At 41.3% G+C, this 20,126-nt stretch overlaps 1 protein-coding gene and 1 non-coding gene across 2 annotated transcripts in view; both read left to right on the forward strand.

Moving 5' to 3' along the window:
• The window catches only part of LOC122811972 (beta-adrenergic receptor kinase 1-like), a 2,445,913-nt gene that overhangs the window by 2,221,952 nt on the left and 203,835 nt on the right, over window positions 1-20,126 (forward strand). The window contains exon 19 of the mRNA XM_044084173.1: window positions 3,675-3,711. Coding sequence (XP_043940108.1) covers window positions 3,675-3,711 — 37 coding nt within the window. The remainder of the gene's footprint in view (window positions 1-3,674; window positions 3,712-20,126) is intronic.
• LOC122812380 overlaps window positions 20,072-20,126 on the forward strand; it is a 154-nt gene continuing 99 nt past the window's right edge. The window contains exon 1 of the ribosomal RNA XR_006366402.1: window positions 20,072-20,126. This exon is cut by the window's right edge and continues 99 nt beyond it. This is a non-coding gene — a ribosomal RNA (5.8S ribosomal RNA).

Consider the following 20,126-nt stretch of genomic DNA (forward strand, 5'->3'; position numbering starts at 1 on the left):
TATATTGTTCTACACAATATACTCAAACCAACATTACCTAAATTGCTCAATTCCTGCCTTCTGTTAAACCCCATTCTTCTTCCAGAACATTTTTTTTGCAAGTATTTCCACAGTTTGTATATTTTTCTATGTAATTTACTCCTGACATTTTGTAAAGATCCCATTTCCTGTTCTTTTATATTTGTTACAATATTCACAATTTCAAGCATGGTTGATTTAGACTTTGTTTTCCATTTTCTAATAATTGCTTTTTTGGCAGCCACCAGAATTAAACTTAAGGCCTTACTATATCTAAGCAATTCAGATCCTGTATCCCAGGTCACAAAAAGTCATTTTCTTATTTACACCCATTTACTCGCTCAGTGTTCTACACAGAGTACTCTGTAGGGAATTTTTAATCTTCCAGCTCATTGCACTCTGAGAACATATGCTTCCAGGTACCTATTTCTTACCCATTACATCTCCAACATTTGCAGTCTACCTGAAAATTTCTTTGCAGTCTGCTTTAGATATAAAAGTACCTATGCAAACACTAAATCTTCTAGATTTTGTTGCATATTTAGGCGCCATACATTTGTCCTGCCATTGTTTCTTTGTGAATTACTTATTCAGTCTCTCTCCCCAATCTTCTCTGAACTCCTTTGATTGATTCCTATAGTTATTGTGCAATCTTTTATATGGCCTACTAATCCCCTTTTTAACAGTAGCTTCTATTCAACCAGTGCAGGTCTTTCATTTAGGATTCTCCTCCCTTTCTCTTTGTCTATACTCTGATATCAATCCCTGATAGGGAAGGCAGTCTCTAGCCTGCAGTCCAAATGTTATCTTGTCCTGTTCCCATTCCATTACCTTTACCTCTCTAATTATTTGCTCCCAATACCTTGGTTGCTTTGCCATCTTCCTTCAGTAAAATTCCAGGCCCCTTTTGCCTATTTTCTCTGCCCCTAATTGCAGTTATCCCTATCAATAGAATCTCATTTCTCCATTCATGTGTTAGTTTAATTCTTAGTATACTTTTTGGCTGCAATATTTCTCTCTTAATTTCTCCAAGCCTTTTGGATTTCCAATACCGTGACGGGAATGGACCCCATTCACAAGTCAAAGTATGATTCACGTTCATGAAACTAGTATTGTTTCAATCTTTAATGTTAGCCAGAAGTGCTCTTTGCTTGCACCCACATTGTGCCCAGTAATGACTCCTGCAATTCATATGGCGTTACATGTATCATGTAGCATATCTAAGTACAATTGTAAATTCTTTTTTATAAGACCCATTGCTCTTACTATTATTGCAACTCTCTGGGTATCCTTTCAAACTGCCCTCATTTCTGCCTGCAAATCCTGTTATTTTATTACTTTGTCTCCCTCTGTACTTAAGACACAAGTCACTGGTGTAGCAGTTTCAGTAATCAATGCTACTTTGTCTTCTTTTCATGGACTACTATATCTGATTTTCACACATCTGTATTCTGAACTATTGGTAATGGGTTATCCCATGTGATATAAACTTTATTTTCTATAATGACTTGTGGCTCATGTTTCCAGTGTTTTTCAGCTACTTCAGTGTTACACAATCCCCAATGCAACAGTCTTGCCATGTTGTTATGCCTTTCAGTATACAGTCTTTCTGTCATTAATATATTACACCTGGCAGCAAGACATGCAGCTGTTTCCAATTCTGTTTTACAAAACCTCATAGCATATTCTTTCCTTATTTTTTTGTAAACCTGTATTTGTCTGTTTCTCCCACATGATCAGTGGACTTTGTAAACCACCTATGTAGTCCACTGTCTTGGGCCGCCAATATTAGTGTTTCGTTTTTTGGTTTAATTTCACCTCTACTTTACCATTCCTGCATTTGGCAATATCCTTGGGATCAGTATATTTAATGCCATTCTGTTGTAGCTCAGAGCAGATCTGAACATTGCCATTTAGATCTTGCCATAGCTATTGAATGCCTTGTGGTTGTCTTTGGAATCTTTGGCAATTTTATTTTCGTAACTAGCTTTGGAGGATTTTATGAGGGATTTCAGCTTCTTACTGAGGCTGGTAAGGGAGTTTTTTGCATCCTGGGATTTTCCACTTTTCTGCAACAGTTTCTTCCTTTTGTTGTAAAGTTTGTTTACGGCAGGGTACCACCAGACTGGCTTCCTTTTTTTTTTGGAGAAGAACATCTTGGTTTTGTTTGGGATGTCACGATTCATGCACGAGTGGATGTGCTCGTAAAGTGTTTATACACTCTCTCTTGCACGTTCTTTTATATCACATTCCTGTTGCAAGCTGATGATGTAAAGTCGTTCAATCTCACCGTTCATTCTTAACTGATGGGTTTGGAGCCGATCCCTCTGCTCTGGTACAGCCACATGCAAAGCTCGAAGTCTTCCAGTAGCTCGAGGCCAAGCCCCTATCCCATGATGCACTGTGAATGACCCCAGATCTAGTTTGCCGTGGCATCTGATCGGAGGTTCCAGTGAAAGCGAGGGCTAGTAAACTTTAAAAATTTTCTATTCGTAGCTTTATTATATAGCATTAGTAATTTTTTGACATAGGTAGTTAGATAGCTCTTATAGCTTCCATGCAGTTCCCCTTCCCGTGTGTTTATATATATTTACTCTCTAAATATTTAACCTTGTTAACTTTGGGCAGTGTGTGTGTGTTTAGATAGCATATTCTATAGTAGTTATAGTTTCTAGTTATAAGAGTTTTAGATACTTTTATCTCAGGCTCGTCTCTGTGTGTGTGTTTAGAGCCTATTTTTTTTTTTAACACTAATCTGATTTTGCGTGGGTTTAAATTGTATCATGTCAGATGATAAGGACAAACATCCCAAGTCCGGTTTTAAAAAAATTTCTGGACTGTAACCAAAAAATGTTAGTCACTGATGGGCATGTTACCTGTGTATATTGTTTGGGGGCTGTCCACTTACAAGAATCTTGTGCTATCTGCCATTCCTTTTCGTCCAGAGTACTTTTAGAAAGAAAAAGGAAATTAATGGACAGGGATTGGATAAAACACCATTTTCAAGAGGCATTGAATAACCAGGATGTTGCAAGCAAATCTTCTTAGTCCTCCAAGTCATCTGTCGAATCTAAGGACTCCAAACATTCAAAAAAATCTGACGAGTCTGCAACATCGGCTCCACAGGTTTTGGAGCCGACTGTCTTTTCTTTTCGGAGCCGGCCCACAGCCTTGGAGCTGCTATCCGAAGTGCCTCAGTCACCATTACTCCATTCGGCACCATCTGTTCATTCATCTAGGTCGTCTGTCAGCCTTTCAGATTTGGATATGGATCAATTGGTGCAGAAGCTTGTACAGGAACCAGGCCTTGCTAAATTGTTGTCGGCTCCGACCCAAGTGGCTTTTGAGCAGAAGACCAGTACTCCTGCTTTGCCTACTCCTCCTCTGAGCCATACCAGCCCTTCGGAGCCTGAGGAATCAGACCTGTTGATCATGGAGCCTTTGGGGTCGAGGCCTGTTCCAGTGTCCTTGGCTCCATCCACTGGCATCCTCATCACTGACCGGGGATTCTAGGAGCCAGCACTCTCCAGTCGGATCCGGAGAGGATAGTTGAACTGACTTTGTGCTGACTCTCCCTCTTGGGGCTTCGGCTCGGATGAGCTCAGCTCATACTTTCGGCTCGGAGCCCATTGCCTCGGTGCAGGAGGGTTTGACAGTTCCCTCGGATCCGTTGACTCCTTCCCAATTGGAGCAGTGGTACCTTCGATGCCATGAGGAGAGTTTTGTCTCCCAAGAGATCCTCGACTTAAGGCCTTTCTTCCTCATCCCCTAAAGTGCCTGTGTCTGCTTCTACTTTCAAGATCCAGGCTAAGCGTAGAGACCCAGAGCCCCAGGTAGCCTCACAGGGTGGCCCCTGCTTTTCCCAGACCTCTCCAGAAGCCCCCACTGAGGAGGCTGCTAGGAAGAGTTTGTGCAAGAGGGGACACTTGGACTCCCCACAGGAGTCTTTAGCATCTGATACTGACTTGGATGAGTCGGAAGGGTCCCCACGGTCCCCCTCTGAGGATATCTTATTTGCTGAGATGCTTGAGATCCTTAGGCAGAGAGGTGATTAGCAGTCCAAAAACCCTACTGAGGATGAGTCAGCTCTGAAGGCTTTTGGGTCTCAACCCTCCACCTCTTAGGGGTGTCTGCCCTTCGATGAGCTCATGCAGTTGGTTTCTCGAAGGGCGTGGGGGTCCCTGGATTCTAAGGAGCCTGTCCCTAGGAGGCCTAACAAATTTATATCAGCCCCACTAGACAAAACTGAGTTCATGTTGATGCCATGGTGGTGGCGGCGGCCACCAAAAAGGAAATGTCTGAGACTTCCTCGTCTATCCATCCTCCTAATAGAGAGTCTAGGATTATGGATAAATATGGGAAAGCCTGTTCAGTTTAGCGACTTTTGCTCTCCGTTCACTGAACTACTTAACCCATTTTACTAGGTTGCAAAGAGATCTCCTGAAGGAGTTTGGGAGATGCTCTTCAGGGTACAGTAGCTGCAGGAGCCTCTGATAAAGTTGCTGCCCAGCTTTCTACCCTAAATTCTATTGTCAACTCATCCATATGTCTCATATCCTATGCAGCTGATGGAAGGAGTAGGGTAGCGGGTACAGGAATCTCTCTTAGAAGACATTCTTGGATGCGCTTGTGTTCCTTCGCGGAGCCCTTCAAGTCATCCTCTGTGAACACTCTCTTTGATGGCTCATCCCTTTTTGGGCCTAAAGTGAAGCAAACCTTGACCAGTTGTGAACAGGAGGGAAAAACTCTGTGTGCCATCGGAGTCCATTTTTCCGCCCCTACCCGACCTTATCCCAAAGGTCAAAGGGGAGGGGAAATGTGGTTCCGGAAAGCCCAAGGAGCCTTTCAGTTCACAATTGGTGAACCCCCCTCCAGGGGCAAAGGAGGGGGTAATAATGGAAGACGTGCCCTCGTGGCAGAGGGGGTCCGCAAACACCAGGGTGACAAAGATCACTTCTCTGGGCAACCCTACCAGCGCTCCTGAAAGGAGGCCTGACTGTCCTGCTCTGGAGGCAATTGGAGGTCACTTATTTTTGTACCCAGAAGCCTGGCTAAAAATAACAAAAGACATCTGGGTACAAAGTATCATTTCCAGAGAGTACTTCATACCATTCACCACACCCCCACTGACCATAAGGAGAATCCTGGAGGTTCCACCCAATTGCAGGGAACAGGCAACTATAGAGGTCTGAAAGTTGCTAGAAAAAAGTAATCCAGCCAGTCTCAGCAGACCAAACAGGATCCAGAACTTACTCAAGATTCTTTTTGGTTTCAAAGAAAACGGGACTGGAGACCCATTTTGGACCTCGGCAGACTCAACCAATATGTAAAGAAAGAGAAGTTCCAGATGGTCATGCTTCAGTCTATACTTCCCTTCTTAGGGAAAGACAATTGGATATGGTCTATAGATCTCAAGGATGCATACTACCACATAAAGGTGGCTAGGCCATCCAGAGTTCACCTGCGTTTCCGGCTGGGAGCCAGTCATTATCAGTTTTGAGCTCTGCCCTTTGGTCTCACTGCAGCCCCCAGAGTGTTCAAATGCATGGCAGTGGTCACAGCTCACCTGAGGCGTCTAGGATTCCAGGTGTTTCCGTACCTAGACAATTGGCTCTCTACCTCCACCACCAGGCATCAACTGATTCAGGCAAGGGAGTACACTCTGTCACTCTGCAATCATCTAGGCATTATTGCTACTATCTAACTTATTTTAACAACTTGTAGTAGAGGGGTATATATTTAGATGCTGAAAAATGACATAGGTATTCCTATCTGTTTCTAATGTATTTAATTTCACCATTTGCTGGTTACTACACCCTTCTATCTAGCTGTGAATAGATTGTTCTCAGTAGCATTGTCAGGTTATTGATTTCACTCTGTAACAATAGGCCTAGCATTCTCAGTCTAACAGAACCAGCTGTTCCCAGTTAAGTATACAATTCCAGTTAAGTATACAGTTAACAATAGGGTATCTAACTGCCTACACTGAGACTGTATTAACAAGAAGCTAAGTGTGTAGCTAACTGTAATTATAGCATTGATCCAACTGCTCATCTCCTCCACCATTTCACTGTCTCAGCTACTCTGTCTCTCACTATACCTCTATTTCTGTCCACAATGGTATTTTCTTAAACTACATTCCCTACCACTCTCCTCATTCTCTTCACACTTTCCCATTCTCATGTTAAAGCTCTCTTTTGCTGAATTCTTCCTCATCTCACTCACCCTTTACCTAACTCTACTGTGGTGTTATCATTAAAACTGTCCTAATCCTTTTTACCCTCCACCGCACTACTGACCAACTTTAAACAACACTACTGTTATTTATCTCATCCTTATCCTTCTTTCCATCTTGCTTTACAGGTCCCTGGCATTTAAATCAGGCTTTGTTTACTCCCCAGCAAAAAACTGAAGAACACCCACACCCTCAGGTGTGCTGCATCACCAGAAGAATTCATCTTCAGCAACAGTGCAGTCACTGAGTAACATATGTGATATAGTAAATATAAGTAACCCTGTCTGATGAAGCAGCTCCGGCTGCGAAAGCGCTCACTGTTTGTTTTGGGATTAAAATCTTTAAACTTTACTGCTGTGCTCTGTTGCCTCCTTTGTTTTTGCTACTGTATAAATAACCCTGTCATGATTTGCCTTCTGTGAGCCTTGTGGAGCTAGTGCTCCTGGTCAGCGACAAACCATCACTATGTCCCCCTTACCTGGGCTCTCTCAGGCCATTAAACTGGTCTTCTCCCCATAAATCCCTCATACCTAGCCTATCAGCCACCACCTTTCCCTTACTCACCTATCTCCATTTGTAACTGCCCCTCATACCACTACTGTTTCCTACCATCTGGCCTCTATCAGCCTTCCTTCACTCACATAGTTCTCCACTAGGTACTCCAGACCCAGTACCTCCCCTTTCCCTACTAGACTTTTCATACTCTCCTCTCTAGCCTAGCTCCTAGCATAGTCTCTAACCACACCACCCATAGTTTTGTGCTAAAGATTCACAATTGTCCTCTACTTCAACAGTTACCCAGTAAACCCTTAGGTTCCACACTCTCTCATATTGCATTCACTACTATTCCCACTGATTGGTTTCCTACTGCTGCTGCTTCTTTAGAGTGTGTCTTGCCCCGCTCCATTCGCTTCACTCACTCCGCTTCCATACCCTACCCCCATTCCCACACACCCCGTAACACCTACACTCACACTTACAAACCACACCCTCTACTAATTCACAGTTCCACCCACCAATCATCCCCCATATACTACATCTCACCACACCCCAAAATTTCACCCTCTAACTGATCCCAATCACATCAGCTATAGGTACCACTCCTACACACCTATACTCTACTTCCACTCATATCCCCTCTAGATTAACTTAAAAGATATACTCCCCACAGTCTACCCATCCTCTAAGACTAGAAATATACCTAATAACCACCATATCGCTACTGCTCCTCTCCATCCTGACCTCATACCACACTGAACTTTACATGAGCAACTCAACACAATGGCAAACAGATTCCACAACCAGTTCCATTAAACTGAAACACTTCCCTATAACTACATCCGACCTCACCTCCTCCCAACCTCTGTCATACTCTTACACCATACCAAAATATAAAACTAACCCCCACTCTTCCCAAAAACAAGCCAAAGTACTACACAAACTGCATAGACTCTGTCTCCACCTACTCCACAATCTCTTTTGTTGCGGAGATATACACCCTAATCCAGGTACCAACTCATTAGGCACAACTACTTTAAATCCGCCGTATGCTTTATTCCAGAGGCCTACTTCTCTCCTCCTCTTAAACATAAATGTGAGAAGTATTATCAACAAAATTCAAGACATACATGCCTTGCTAGCCTTATACAAACCTGAGATAGTGGTGTTAACTGAAACTTGGCTTAAACCAGAACGCCATGACAATGAAATCACTCCACCTGGGTATAATATTATACGTAATGATCGAACAGGTAAAAAAGCTGGAGGAGTAGCCATAGTTTACCAAAATCATCTCACCCTAGAACAATTTGATTGCAGTACCCATGAAACACAAGCTATAGATATAATATTTGCTAAACTAAAACTAAACTCCAGAAAATATATTATTATTGCAGGTGGCTATATTCCACCAGGCAATAACATTACCACACTGGAAAACTTGCTATACTAGATGTCTACCTACCTCCCACAGGAAACCATGCTACTAGGAGACTTTAATATTGTCTGGGCTGAATGCTCCAGTCACAACCCCTCCTCACATATAAACCTACATGGTTTCACATTATTTCTGACCCCACTAGAATTGATAAGACATCCAAACGACAGTCCATCTTAGACTGGATGTTGCTATGAAACCCCAATCACACACAACCCTCAGGCTGTCTCCCAGACAGTCTGTGACCACCAAGCAACCTGCCTTATTAAGAACAGATCCCACCGTACCAACTCTTCCCACTCTAAAGATAATATGCAACAAAAGAAACCTCAAAGCTAATGACCTACTCAATGCACTAAAATGCAGCAATTGGACTCCCCTAACTCACCTACCTCTAGACGAAGCTGTACAATTCTTTAACTCAGCCTTCCTCAGAATCCTAAATGAGCATGCATAACCCAGAACCATTAGAGTCAAAACTAATTACGCCCCGTGGCTAAAAAAACAGACAAAAACTGTAATGTAACATGGGGACAAAGCCTGGGCACAATTTCATAAGCACAAAACCTCTTCCTTGAAGCAACTCTACTTAGAACTCCGCAACAAAGACAAAAAACAGATTAAACTAGACAAAGCCAATTACTATACAACCATACAAGACAAATTTGCTAATAACCCACAAAAATTCTGGTCCACAATAAACAGTTTACTACACCCTGGTAAATCTTACCACCCCTACCCCTGTATTACCAAATAACCACGATAATATCCCAACAGATATCAACAGATATTTTACTGAAACAATCCAAACTCTAGCCAAAGCCCAAAATAGTATTAACAACCCCATATCAACTCCCACCCATACCCACATCATAGAACAAAATAACTCCTTTAACTTTTCCCTTCACCCAATGTCCACCAAAACAATCACTAAACTCCTGAAAAAAGTGAAACCAACCACACTAGCAGCAGACAAACTCCCAGCTGACATCCTTCAGATTACAGCTGAGGTCATAGCCTATCCAATATCCATTCTTGTTAACAGGTCCATAACTGAAGCCACAGCCCCCACCTTGTGAAAAATATCACATACAATCCCACTCGCCAAGGGAGGCAACTCCCTAGAGTTTACCAACTACCGGCCAACAGCATTTCTATCTCCTTTATCTAAAATATTGGAGAGAATAGTTCACTCTCAACTAATGTAGTACATCCTGAAAAATAACCTACTATCTCATTCTCAGCACGACTTTAGACCCTCCCATAGCACCACCACAGCACTACTCTCTTTTACCAACTTAGTCAATCACCACAGAAACAAGGGACTATTCGTATCTGCCATATTCCTAGACTTATCTAAAGCCTTCAACATGGTTGACCATAGCAGGATTTGTGAAACACTAACTACCCTTAACTTACAGCCCTCCACTATGTCTTGGTCTAGTAACTACCTATCAGGTCGACAGCAAGCAGCGCTATGGCAAGACCAATTGTCTTCCCTTTTACCAGTATCCATCGGAGTCCCCCAAGGGTCCATTCTTGGTCCTTTGCTGTTCTCCCTATTTACAAACCAGATAGCTGCAATCTCAATCTCTAACACAGTAGTACAATACGCAAATGACACCACCATTATAAGTACCGCCCCAAACATAGAGGAACTAATAACCATAACTCAAAAAAACTTTACCTTAGCAGAAGCATGGTTCACTAACATAAAACTTCTTCTTAACCCCCAAAAAAGCAACATAATTTTATTTGGCCCTGGTAGACCTCTTTAGTTAAGCGATGATTTCGTCATAATCTCCAAAGATAACATCACAATCACCCCAACAACCCACACAAAACTGCTAGGGGTAGTTATCGATAACCTCAGGTTTGACATTCACATAGCCCAAATAATCAAGAAAGTAAACAAAAAGCTGGGTCTCCTTTATAGAAGCAAACACTTCATGACCAAAACTACAAAATCCACAATTGCTAGGACTCGCCTCTTATCCACCCTACTGTATGCCTCCCCCATACTGAGAAATCTGCGCCATTCCGAACTTAACAAAATGGAATCTTGTTACAACAGGATTGCCAAGTTCGCAACAAAAGCCTCTCATAGAACCCACCATTGCCTTGCCTTAAAGCAGCTCAACTGGCTTGAACTGCCCCAACTATTTTTACTTAATCAACTGTTTACAGCACACAAATTGTACTACCTACCCAACAAACCCCCATCACTATAGCAGCAACTAATTCAGCCTTACACAACTACCAGAACCTTAAGATTTATTTATTATTATTATTTTACATTTGTTAACCGGGATGGTCCGACTGGATACATGTCCTTTTTCAGCGGAGGCCCGTGGAGAAAAGCTCCAACAGAGTTACATTGATAATTAGGTACAGTAAATGAGCTGAAAGAACTTAACAAAAACATAGGCTATTTACATACAAGTACAAGACTGCCATTACTATTTCTGAGATTACTACAAATGTAACATTAATAACATATTAGCAAGAATGGTAGGCAGTATAATGACATAGAGTTAGACAGGATACATATTTCTTTATCACAGTATACAAAGTACTTATCATCTTAGCTAGTTGTTTATGTTTTAGTTAATGGCACAGAGCTAGTCTGGGTTTGAGCAAGGACATAGCCAGTGTGACTTGAAGTGGAGTTTTAGACTATTTTTAATTGACTTAGAGAAGTTGCAAGCGTGATGTTATTTGGGAGAGAGTTCCATATTTTACCAGTGGTGTTGGCAAATAGCGCGTCACCACCTAGGTTGAGAGATTTAGTTGTTTGGACAAGGAGTCTGTTTGCTGAGCCAAGGCAGCTTAGATTGGAGTAGGGAGTCATTAAGTTTTTAGTGCTGGGGTATTCTCAGGTTGTTTAAGGATTTTGAAGGCCTCTATGAGTTGGGACTGGTGAAGAAGGTGGGAATTCTATCCATCCAAGCTTTTTCAGGTTAGTACAGTGGTGTGTTCTGTAGGGTAGGCCTGTAACTAACCTAGCAATGTGATTATAGCAGGATGAGAGCTTGGCCAGATCAGATTTGTTAAGGTGAGTGAGGACAGGAGAGGCATATAGTAGGGTAGAGAGAAGGTGTGAACGGGCTGTGACTGCCCTGGCATTCGGTAAGGAAGGCTTTAATTCTATATAGGGTCCCAAGTTTCTTGTTGACTGACTTAATGGCTTGGTTGATATGTATATCAAATCTGAGTTTATTGTCAATGTTTACTCCTAATAGCTTTGTATAGGTGTCTGGGGAGATGATGGTCCCATTATTGGATTTTATAGTGAAGTTTTCAGTCGGAGATCTATTGGTTGGGTAGAAGAGAAGTAACTTGGTTTTGTTTGGATTTAAGATCAGGAGATGGTTGGCAAGCCAGTTTTCGACTTTGGTGAAGCTATGTTGGGTGGTAGTTAGTAGATTTGCAAGAGAGGCATTGGAACATATTATAGTCGAGTCATCTGCATATTGAATGCAGGTAGCTTTAGGGATGACTGTTTGGATGTCGTTTATGAAGACTGAAAAGAGGAGAGGTCCTAATATGGAACCTTGAGGAACTCCTATGGTATTTGGTAGTAGGCAGGAGAGCTTGTTTTGCTACATTACTGCTTCTTGTCTCCCAGTGAGGTAAGCTTGAAACCAGTCAAGGGCTGGAGTATCTAGATACAGGGTTTTTAAAGTATATAGAAGTAACTGATGGTTTACCATATCGAAGGCTTTCCAGGAAGAGAGCGGAGGATATTTTTTTATTATTCAGGTTAAGATTAATGTTTTCAGTAAAAGAGAGGAGGGCAGTGGTTGTACTATGATGGGGTCTGAATCCATGTTGAGTGTCTGTGAGTAGTTTATGTTGGGTTAGATAGAGCATTAGTTGGTTGTGCATGCACTTTTCCATAATTTTGGCAAGTGGTGATAGTATGGCTATAGGTCTGTAGTTGGATAGTTCTGTGGATGAACCTCCTTTGTGGAGTGGAATAACATAGGATATTTTCCAAATTGAGGGGATTGAGGCCTCGGTTATGGTTCTGTTAATTAGGATTGAGATAGGGTAGGCTACGACATCTGCAGCAATTTGCAGGTATTCAGCTGGCAGAAGATCGGCTGAAAGGGTGGTTGGCTTCAGTTTTTTCAAAAGGGATCTGATAAAGGATGTGGACACTGGCTGGAAGTTAAGAGAGTGGTGAGTCGGGTATAGTGTTTATAGAAGTGTGGGGAGGAGAAAGTTGGTTAGCTAATGACTGGATGGTTTCTGTGAAGAAAGTATTGAATGAATTGGCTATATCTTCTTGGCTCTTGTCAGATCCAGTAACCAAAACCTTATAAACGTCATCAAACACAGAAATGATGGCAGTAAATCTCTCTTTGTTTGCACCATAGCCAGAGTTTAGAATCAACTCTCATATCACATTACTACTACAAACTCTGCCTCCCAATTTAAAAGACTTCTCAAAAGCCACTTTTCAAACAACTGGCTCTGCTCCTGTGTCACCCCAGGTTAAGCCAAACCACTGCACTGTGTCATGAATGCATGACTTCATCTGCTAAAGTTTCACCAGTAACTTCTTCTAGTTACCCATGGACACCTGTTCTACCCCAAACAAATGGGCTTTTCAGATTGAACTTCTATTCGAACTTTTTGTACTTTTTTTCTCTAATACTGTACTAATTTAATTTTACAAAGTACCACATAATAACCTTATTACCAATATTTGCTTCAAAAGTTTTTTATACTTTTTCACAACTTCTGTACTACTCTCAATCGTATAATGTACTGCACATAAATCAACTACCAGGATTGTTAAACATTCTACTACTTGCTGAAATGAATCTGCTATGTCCTTGTAAATAGTCCTGCTAACAAGATGTTAATATTTGAATATTTCATGTTGTATTGTAGTTATAGATGTAAATGAAATCCTCATTTGTACTGTACTGTATTGTGGAGCTTTTCTCCCCGGGCCTCCGCTGGAAAGGGACCTGTGTCCAGTTGGACTTTCCCGGTTAACAAATGTAAAATAAAATAAATAAAAAAATAAAATAAAATTACAGTCAACTCAGAAAAGTCTGCCTTGTCGCCATCGCAGCATATCATTTTTATCGGGGCAGAGCTAGACACCTCAACCACCACTTTAAGGCTACCAATGGAAAGAGTCTTTCTTCTTCGTTAGCACATTGGTATCAAAAGACAGAGCACCAGCTTCAGAAGTTCTGAAAGTATTGTGTATGATGGCAGCAGCAATCCTAGCCATACCATTAGCAAGAATGCATATGCAGATCCTTCAACGGTTATTTGTTCACTCAATGGTCTTACCAGGAACTACCCATGGACCACACAATATTGATTACAAGCTTTTGCAAGAAAGACCTCCAGTGGTGGTTGATGTCTCTTCATGTCACCATAGGACGCCCCTTCTACCCCCTCCAGTAGCCATTGTAACCATGGATGCTTCCCTGATGGGGGGGGGGGCATTTTCAAGGAAAGACTGCCCAAGGCACATGGACCGATCAGGAGTCACATTTGCATATCAATATCCTGGAGATGAGAGCAGTACTTTTGGCATTGCAGTATTTCCAGGACTCTCTTCCTCTAGGAACGATTGTGATTCAGACAGACAATATGTCAATAGTCTGGTATTTGAACAAACAAGGGGGAACCAGATCTTACCCCCTTTGCCGAGAAGCCCTTAGAGTTTGGCAGTGTGCTGTTTCCTCCCAGCGCTTTCTGTTAGCAACTCACATTCCGGGGAGATCCAACGTGATAGACAAACTAAGCAGGGCAATCTTGTTGCCACACGAGTGGTCCCTCAAGAAAGAGATTGCGGACAGGATTTTCCACAAATGGGTCCAGCATTGCTCCGACCTTTTTGACAGTCACATCAACACAAAATACAGAAGCTACTTTGCTCTGATTCCCCCTCCGGGATGCACTCGTACACGATTGGCCCCCAGGTCTCCTCTATGCATTTCCACCAATACCATTGATACCCAAGGTTCTACAGAAAGCAAAATCCCTGGGAAGGACCATAATTCTTATAGCCCCTCATTGGCCTTGGCAGATTTGGTTCCCATTCCTTCAACCTCATCTCTTGGAGGATCCCTGGATTCTGGACCCAGTTCCAGACCTCCTGACACACCCATCAGAGGAACTTCATCCCACTTTGCAGTCACTGAAGCTGACAGCTTGGCTGCTCCAGTTCCCTTCATAGCTAGGCTTCATAACCTTTCCAATGAGACAAAACAGATCCTTTTGTCTTTTCATAAGCCCTCTACTAGAAAATGATATCTTAGTAAATAGAGATTTTCCATATGGGCCTTTAAAATTAGCATTGATCCTTACCAAGCCCCCATGAATCCGCAGTGGTGGTGCTGCGGTAGTGTTGTCACCTCACAGTAAGACGCTATGCGGTTCGACTCTCAGCTAGAGCGTCTTCTGCGTTAATGGGTGTACCTTCATTGAAGGTTGTGCGTCAGGGCTGGCAACTCGGCACATAAAAATCAGCTCCCAATCATTAACGGACTGGAGTTCCGCTGTGGCGACCCCTAACCGGGAAAAGCCGAAAGACACAACAACAACAACCAAGCCCCCATGACATCCATACTAGAATTATTGACTATGATCTTTAACAAAGGAGTGGCAGCAGCAACTGTTCGGGTTCAGTTGGCTGCTATTTCTAATTTTCATCTTGGGGTTGACTGCTTAAATATCATGTCCCACAAGTTATCCAAAGCTTTTCTCAAGGGGACATTTCATGTGAGACCACCTGTAAAAAACCCCTGTTCTCCATGGAATGTAAATTTTATGCTTTCACATATAATTCTCCCTCTGTTTGAACCAGCATCATCTTGTGACCTCAAATATTTGTCGTGGAAAACCATTTTTCTGGTAGCTATTACTTCTGCCCGCAGAGTGTCAGAGTTTGAGGCTTTATCTATCAACCCTCCTTATTTGATTTTTCATGCTGACAGAGTATCACTTAGGACAAATCCTTCATTTTTGCCCAAAGTTTGTTCAGAAACCAATATTAACCAAGTTATTGAGTTACCAGTTTTCTTCCCTAATCATTCCAACAAGTTAGAGTATATGCTGCACCAACTTGATGTTCACAGACAGCTCAGATTTTATTTGGATAGAACCAAAAGATTTCAGGAAATCAGACCAGCTTTTTTGTTTCTTTCTCTGAATCCAGGAAAGGTAGACCAGTGACTTAAAACAACTCTGTCTAAATGGTTATCTGATTGTATCACCTTTGCCTATTCAGCTGCTAATATACCCTTGCAACACAAGATTAAAGCTCTCTGAACCAGAGCAGTTTCTACATCCTCTGCGTTTTCAGCCAAACTTCCCCTAAATAACACTTGTGCAGCAGCCACTTGGTCAAAACCTCATACCTTTATCACTCATTACAAAGTTGATAAGGCCTCCAGGGATAGAGCCTCCTTTAGGTCCACGGTCCTGAGAAATGTACTCCTGTGAGCCACCCGAGATTGATGGTACTTGGGACGCTACCCATCAGTTAAGAATGAACGGCGAGATTGAACTACTTCATATTAAGAAGTTATGTACTCACCACAACGTTCCATGTGAGTTGTTCATCTCTTCATTCTTACGTCCCTCCCGGCTGATAGTTGATCTAGATGTTGGTTTCATCCTAGTTGCTTAAATTTTTCTTCCCTTCTATAGGGGAATAACTATTATATATGGTTATAGTATACGCAGCAAACAAGATCTGAGGTTATTCACAGTGCATCATGGGATAGGGGCTTGGCCTCGAGCTACTGGAAGACCTCGAGCTTTGCATGTGGCCGTACTAGAGCCAAGGGATCAGCTCTGAACCCATCAGTTAAGAATGAAGGCGAGATGAACAACTCACATGGAACGTTATGGTGAGTACATAACTTCTTATTTTCTTGGTTCTGCAACTTTCCTCATTTAAATGTTGATTTTGCACATTTATCAAGACCAAATGACATTCTTATATCATCTGAAAAAGTTTTGACAGCTTGCAGTTGTGCTTTCATTTCCTCATCTTATGAACTGTACAGTTTTAAATCATTTACAAAAAGAAGATGAGAAATCTGTACACTTTGTTGTTTTCTGGCAGCTAAATTATAGCCATGGCCTGATCTGTTAAGTAGACAGCTTAATGAATTACGGGCAATTAAAAAAGCAACAGTGACAGAGTCACCCTGGAATATCTCTCTTTGAATTTTTATCCCTGGAATAATCATTTTTAACTGCAAAGTGCTTTGTCATTGTTTCATGGTTGCTGTAATGTAATCGATCAGTGTAGGGTATATCTTATATAGTTTTAAGCACTCTTATCCATGAACATGAGAGATGCTGTCACATGCTTTTTTGTAGTCTATCCATGCCATACTTAGATTCTTCCCCAGTTCTCCATTATGACTTTAACAACAAATGATCCTTTGTTCCATATGACTTTCTTTTGTTACCCCTTTGTTCTGTTATGATTGAGTTTTCTTTTAAATGACTATAAACTCTGTTGGCATCAGTTTCAGTGTATAGTTTCTACATAGTCAGAAGGCAGGTTATTGGTCTGTAGTTTTTAGGATAGCTTGCAGGTTTGATCTTAAGTAGGAGCATCTGTTCAGGGGTGTGCATATAAATAGTTCTTACTCATGCTTCATTTCATCACATTCCTGTAAATGAGTAATGCTGAACCAGTTCATGTGTGGATCCATAGCTTACAGCTGTAGACTTTATTTTCATTAAGTTTATGTCCTGAAAGAAATAGAATGGCAGAAGTTCCACAACACTGTGATGTCATTTTTTTTTTGGTTCCATCATGTACAAAATGATATCTGAAATAAAGCCAGTTTTTGCTGAATACCATATAAATTATATCCTTGAATTTCTGAATCCCTTATTTTCTTTGCCAGTGGTTCTTAATGTAAAACAAATAGCAAAGGGGAAATAGGACAGCCCTAACTGGTTCCCTCAGACACAACTTATCAGAGATGAACCCTCTAACTTTGATTTTTGCCTCCGATCCTTTATATACACTCCTAATCTACCTTATTATTTTATCAAGAAATGCAAATGCTTCCATTGCCCTACTCAAAATCCCAGCTTACTCTGTTAAATGCTTTCTATGCATCAATACTCACCGACAGCAGCAGCAGTAGTATTTTCTTACATTCTGCTTCCCTCTGGATTGTCATTGCTCTATTAATGTAGTCAAATGTTTACCTCCCCTCCACAAAACCACATTGGTCCAGATATACTAATTTTGGCAACACCTTTGCTTTTATTTTAGCCGTTATAGAAATAAACATTTTATAATCATGTTTTAAAGTTGAATTGAGCGTATATGCAGCTGGATCTGATGGGTCTTTACTGTCTTTAGGAATTACAGCCACCACAGGTTTTTATTTCCAGGATGTTGGTGATTCCCTTCCTTTTAAAATAGTGTTAAACAGATCTTTATCACTTTCTTCCCTCTTAACTTCTAACACTGTCACCGGAATACTGTGTATTCCTGGAAACTTTCGTGCAGATTGGTTGTACATCATCATTTTTATTTCATCTCCTCCTTTCTTAACTGTTAATTGTTTAGCCTCATCTACCTCTAACCTTGGCATATTTAAGTCTTCCATAAACCTTTCCTTTTGTGCTTTTCCTTGATTTCCTCATTTCTCTGCTTTATAAATAAATTTTTCATAAAAATTTCCAAAATATCTCTAATACTTCTACAGAATATGTGGTTATTCTTCTTGTTAACTCCCCAAGTTTGGCAACAGCCCTTTCTACTTTGTTGCCGAAGTCATTGTGCCAAAAGGTTTTGTGCTCTGGAGTTATCAAAATATAGTTGCTTAACAGCAGTTTTTCTAAACTCATGCTTACTGTCCAGGTACTCCCTTATTTACTCTTCAGCAGTCTGCAATTATGCCTCTTCTCGTTCTATGAGATTCCCCTTATTCTGTAATACTTTAACCTTTGTCAGCCTTATTATTTAATTCTTATTACTTCTTAATTCTTAACCACATCTGTCTCTCTTATTTCCACCCTTTTTTTAAACTTCACTTTTATTCTACCTCTCTTACTAGCTGTAACTTCTGGAGTACTTTCCATCTTCCCTAGTAACTCCCAAATAACTTTCACAACCCACTTCTTTAAATTCCTGTCTTTTTAACAGGTAGGTAGGGAAGTGTCTCCTCTTTAATTCAGTACCTTGCATTTTTATCTCTGTAATTATTGTTGCATGATCTGAAGTAGTTATTGGATATGTGTCAAAGGTCTCCATTAAATTCACATATTGTTGTGGAATATTATTTCGGTCTAGTCTAACCAGGTGCCTTGTGGAGAAATATGTAAATTCTCTCAGGGTTCCTACTACTGAAGTCACGTCTTCCATACCAAATATTTTCATAAATTTCTTCAGAAATATACTCTATTTTGTTTTATTTCCCCTTGTAGGCCCCCAGATACATCCTCCATTGCTGCAAATCACATTCCATTCCCCACCTCTAATGTATATTCCCTGCTGAAAGCTTATTATTTCTCCCCAGTTTTTTAAGCTCCGAAGTAGGAATATAAGTACTTGCCAGTAGTCTGTTAATACTACAAGTCTGCCATTACTATCTTTTTTCCTCTTCTTTCACTTCTGGAGATCTTTTAATAATTAATGTAAGTAATCCTCTTTTCTTTTTTCTCTGATTTTCTGCTGATTGTCTATCCTGAAATCCTCTCTCTATCAAATTCACATGCTCAGTTCTTTCCAATTGTGTCTCCTACTGTTTGCATTCTACAGTTCTTAATTATTCTTTCCTTTTTGTCTATACATGCGAGACCATTCACATTAAAAGATAATATGGAAAGTGTCACCGTTATGGTAAGAAGTCATTATTCCCACCTGTTGTGTAAAGCAGCTTTTTTAATGTCTGTTTCAAGCTTTTGTGATACACGGACCCATCAATGCTTGGCAGGTTTAACCCTTTGTACATTTTTTTTTTATCAGCACTGGAATCTGTCACATTCTTTAAGACTTTTATTTTGTTTACGTTTTTTATTAAAATAGCAAAAAACATCCAGAAGAAAATCATAATCTGTTAACTTAATGCAAACACGCATAGCTATGTACATCTTTAAGTAGTAAAGTTTAACCCTCTTAATAGGAATAATTATTCGAAATAGACAACAACACACAAAGGCCTTAAATAACCTGAAATTGAGGGTATACACGCTCAGACGCATTTTATTTTGCCTGTGCTTCAATGTACACGAATTGGTGTCTGTTCTTTTTTTTTATCTTTATTCCCCTCCCAGATGTGAAAAACAACGTGTTTGCTTTCAGAAAACATTAAACTTTTAACCCTGAAGAAACCAATGTTCTGGCTTTTTATTGCCCTATTATTAGTTTGTCTCCATGGAAATGTAAGAGAAAAAATGTCCTCAGCTGCTAAAAGAAAACTTTTCATTTTATTCAGTGTTCTCGTTTACTTGTTTCTACTTCAGACTTGTTTTTATATCAAGGCATGGGTCTTAATCGAGATATTCACTTAAGCAAAAGTAAGAGAGAACATAGAGGCGTCTGGCTCCCTGCACGGCAGGGGGGAGGGAGAGGGCGTTGTCCTGGCAGGGGGGTGGCAGCCTCCCCTCCGGCCATGTGGGGCTGCCCCCAGGGGTGGCACAACGGAATCTTCTCCCCTCGATGTTAGTTGTGGGTACCTGTGGAGGATGCCCTGCCCCACGCGGAGCGTTGGTTCAAAGACCCGAAAGGTCGGCGGTGTGGCGACTCCCTGCTGTCCCACACCGTGGGGACAGTAACCCCAGTCCAGGCGCCCATGATGACGGCCGTGAAACCTCGCATGCACATCTCGAGATGTTACGCCGGGCGGGCGGACGAGAAGCAGTACGACTGTGAGCGGTGAATCACTCTGCTCGTGCATCAATGAAGAACGCAGCTAGCTG

Source organism: Protopterus annectens, chromosome 9.part0 (assembly GCF_019279795.1).
Source record: "Protopterus annectens isolate FY-2018-M chromosome 9.part0, PAN1.0, whole genome shotgun sequence".
NCBI classification, from domain to species: Eukaryota; Metazoa; Chordata; order Ceratodontiformes; family Protopteridae; genus Protopterus; species Protopterus annectens.